This window comes from Vespula pensylvanica, chromosome 8, assembly GCF_014466175.1.
Source record: "Vespula pensylvanica isolate Volc-1 chromosome 8, ASM1446617v1, whole genome shotgun sequence".
NCBI classification, from domain to species: domain Eukaryota; kingdom Metazoa; phylum Arthropoda; class Insecta; order Hymenoptera; family Vespidae; genus Vespula; species Vespula pensylvanica.
Window position 1 is genome coordinate 4406367 of NC_057692.1, and position 3411 is coordinate 4409777.

A 3411-nucleotide genomic window follows, 5' to 3' on the forward strand; every position below is an offset into this window, starting at 1 on the left:
TTGTAAGTCTAACATTTTTCAGTAATCTTTTTTTAACATTTTTCCTAATTCGCCCGAAAAGATGTCCTTGACGACAAATAACGAATAAGTATAGATGCTAAAATAAATATGCATTATTACATATTTAATAGAAATTATATCTTGACATATTTCTTTTTCGTTTCTCCTTCTCTTTCTTTCTACCTACTTAAAAATAAAGTAGGAACAAAACGTAAAATCATTCTAGGCTCAGTGATCCAACCGGTTTCAAACAGAGAAGTAACAGTTATGTAATTAAATCCCTCTTGCAGTAACACCGAGAGCTATGGTAAGTAATATTACAAATAACAAGATAATCCAGCATCATTTTCATCTCCATTTCTTGACTCAATATTACTATTAACAATCAGTCTGCTCGTTTCATGAATATATTTAAATATTTTTGAAATAGAATAACATTGACACCTATTCATATCTTAAATTACTTAATATTACAAATCGGTCGTAATATATTTAATATTACTTATGATGTTAACCATGAATTATAAAAATAATGTTTTAAATTATTTCATATCAAATATAAAATATTAATCCTGGTTGAGTTTTAAATTGAGTGTGGAATAAAAAGAATGATTGAGATAACTATATACACATCTATAATGCATTACATATATAATGTTGTACATCGCAGTGGTAATAAATTTATGCGTTCGCATAAAACAGGAGCAATTGAAATTGATATCTACTTGATTAATCCTGATATATTTTATTTTGTCTCTCGTTATTCGTTCAAAAAAATAAAAAAATATTATACTATGCCAACATTCAATTTTATAGTTTGTACAAAATAAATTCTTTTAATATAATTTTTCAGATATAAAGATATAAAACAATAATATCGAAGTGCCCGTCACACGTGGACGATAACAATATGTCAGGAATATTTGAAACACTCTGCGGCCTCACTATAATAATTCTTCTTCTCTATTATTATCTGATCTCGACGTTCTATTACTGGAAGGTTCGTGGTGTTAAAGGACCTCGACCTATTCCTCTGTTCGGCAATCTCATGGATATCTTATTTGATAAAACGAATCTGTCAGACTATTTGGTACATCTTTATAATTCCTACAAGGACGAATCATACGTCGGTATTTTCTTTGGAAGTAGACCGATACTCTTAATAAAAGATCCGCAATTAATAAAGGATATCTTAATCAAAGACTTTTCCTGTTTCCCTCAACGAGGCACAACCGTAACCAAAAAGGTATACCAATTTTGTATTGTATAACTGTGTATTGTATAATTATTGTATAACTAGTCATTACCGAAACAATTATAAAGCAATTATTATATAGATTATTTTGATATGTAATATTCATTATCCATTATTATATTTTATTTTACTATTATAGATAGATCCATTGACGGAAAATCTAATCTTTATCGAAGCATTGAGATGGAAACCGTTAAGGAATAAATTGACGCCTGCATTTTCTTCCGCTAAACTAAAGGAAATGTTCCCATTGATAATAATCTGCTCAGATCATTTAGAGCAATATATTAATAATCTACCTAATAACGTTATTCTTAATGTGGGTGAATTAACCACTAAATACACTATAGACATAGTAGGTAATTGTGCATTTGGAATCGAAATGAATGCACTTAAGATCAATGAAGAAAATGAATTTATAAAAATGGGGAAAGATATATTCAGTATTAATATAATGCCAATACTAAAATACCGTCTGCAAACACATTTTCCGGAGATTTACAATCATCTCGGCTTTCTATTCAGAAATACTCGTCAAAATTCTTTCTTTTCCGATATCGTTAAGCAAACAATGGAATACAGAATAAAAAACAACATCGTTAGACACGATTTCATAAATATTTTGATGGAAATGAAAAGCAATCCGGAAAAGCTTGGCGAAGAGATCGGTAAGATTTATAAACTTTTCTAAATTTTTCTATTTCTATCGAAATCATTAGAAACATTGGAATATATTATTTAATTGTATATGTATTTATTTATATTTTAGAACTAACGGACAGCTTATGCGCAGCCCAAGCTTTCGTGTTCTTTGCAGCTGGTTTCGAAACATCTTCCTCGACTATATTATATATTCTTTACGAATTAGCTCAAAATCATAAAATACAAGACAAACTTCGTAAAGAGATCAATGAAGAATATGAAAAACATAATGGTATCTTAAAGTTCGAATCTATAAGAACGCTGAAATATTTACAGGCGGTAATCAAAGGTGCATATGGCAAATAATTATTAATCCATTGTCTATAAAGAACAGTTAAATTAGAAATTATGATTAATCATTAAATTAATGACTTGTTATATGCGTGGTATTGTACATGAGTATTTATATGCGTTTCATGCGATTAGTTATTTATTTTACGCACTATCGGTAATAAGTCAGATTCAAATAAGATGAGGAATTATCTTTAACGAAGACATTCGATTCAGTATCTTTTTCCAATTTTAGAAACACTAAGGAAACATCCACCAATAACGAATTTATCCAGAGATTGCATGGTACCTTCTTACACATTCAGAGGTACTAATCTTACTGTACAGAAGCATCAAAGAATATTTATATCTATAATCGGATTACACCACGATCCAAACATTTATCCAAATCCAGATGTTTTTGATCCTGAACGATTTTTAACCGAAAATAATACAATTAACGATGGAACGTATCTACCTTTTGGTAGAGGACCTCGTAACTGTATTGGTAAGAAAATTAAAATTATCGTAAATATCATAATGTTCCCATTCTAAGACTGATATCATTTCTGTCATTACGCAGGAGAAAAATTTGCAGAGTTGCAAGTGATAAGTGGAGTGGCAACATTCTTACGAAATTGTAAAGTCGACGTCTGTGAAAAAACAGAAATTCCATTTAAGAGCAGTAGGTCAGACTTCTTGTTAATATCAAAGAACGGAATCTACTTAAAAATCAGTAAAATTAACAAAGAATAGCTGAATTGCTTTGTTATAAAATATATTCAATACTTAATTCCATTGTTGATCGTATATTTTTGTCATTTAAATATAAATCTAGTAATATATATTATAAATAAATATATATATATATAAAACTTGTAAATTATTCTGGATTCTGTAGAATACAAAATTATTAAAATAAAAAATATGAAAGGAATGCGATGTTTTTTTATCACGAAAGAGATTATTAATTTTATAATATATAAATATCGTGAAAGTAATAAAACGATCGTAATTTATGCAAAATTAATAAAACAGTCCACGTGCTGATTATATGTATTTATATATGCTAAAATGTGTGTATAAATTTATATATATACACCATTATACTTCGTGTAACAAAACATTGGATAAAAAATATTCGTACAGAATGTTTTTACAGGAAACTTTCCGTACAGGAAAAC

General features: G+C 28.3%; 1 protein-coding gene across 1 annotated transcript; it reads left to right on the plus strand.

Moving 5' to 3' along the window:
* Positions 1-188: 188 nt before the first annotated feature.
* LOC122631013 (cytochrome P450 6a2-like) lies at positions 189-3088 on the plus strand. The gene is made up of 6 exons (XM_043816180.1): positions 189-307; positions 854-1246; positions 1395-1923; positions 2025-2246; positions 2484-2735; positions 2811-3088. The coding sequence occupies exons 2-6, from the start codon at positions 911-913 to the stop codon at positions 2981-2983; spliced, it is 1512 nt and encodes a 503-aa protein (XP_043672115.1). The 5' UTR covers positions 189-307; positions 854-910; the 3' UTR covers positions 2984-3088.
* The last annotated feature ends 323 nt before the right edge of the window (positions 3089-3411 follow it).

Excerpts from the sequence above, each read along its gene's own strand:
- LOC122631013 (XM_043816180.1), top strand. The coding sequence starts at position 911 with ATGTCAGGAATATTTGAAACACTCTGCGGCCTCACTATAATAATTCTT. Across the intron at positions 2,247-2,483 it reads TTTACAGGCGGTAATCAAAG|AAACACTAAGGAAACATCCA; the intron begins GTGCATATGGCA and ends TTCCAATTTTAG. Across the intron at positions 2,736-2,810 it reads AGGACCTCGTAACTGTATTG|GAGAAAAATTTGCAGAGTTG; the intron begins GTAAGAAAATTA and ends GTCATTACGCAG.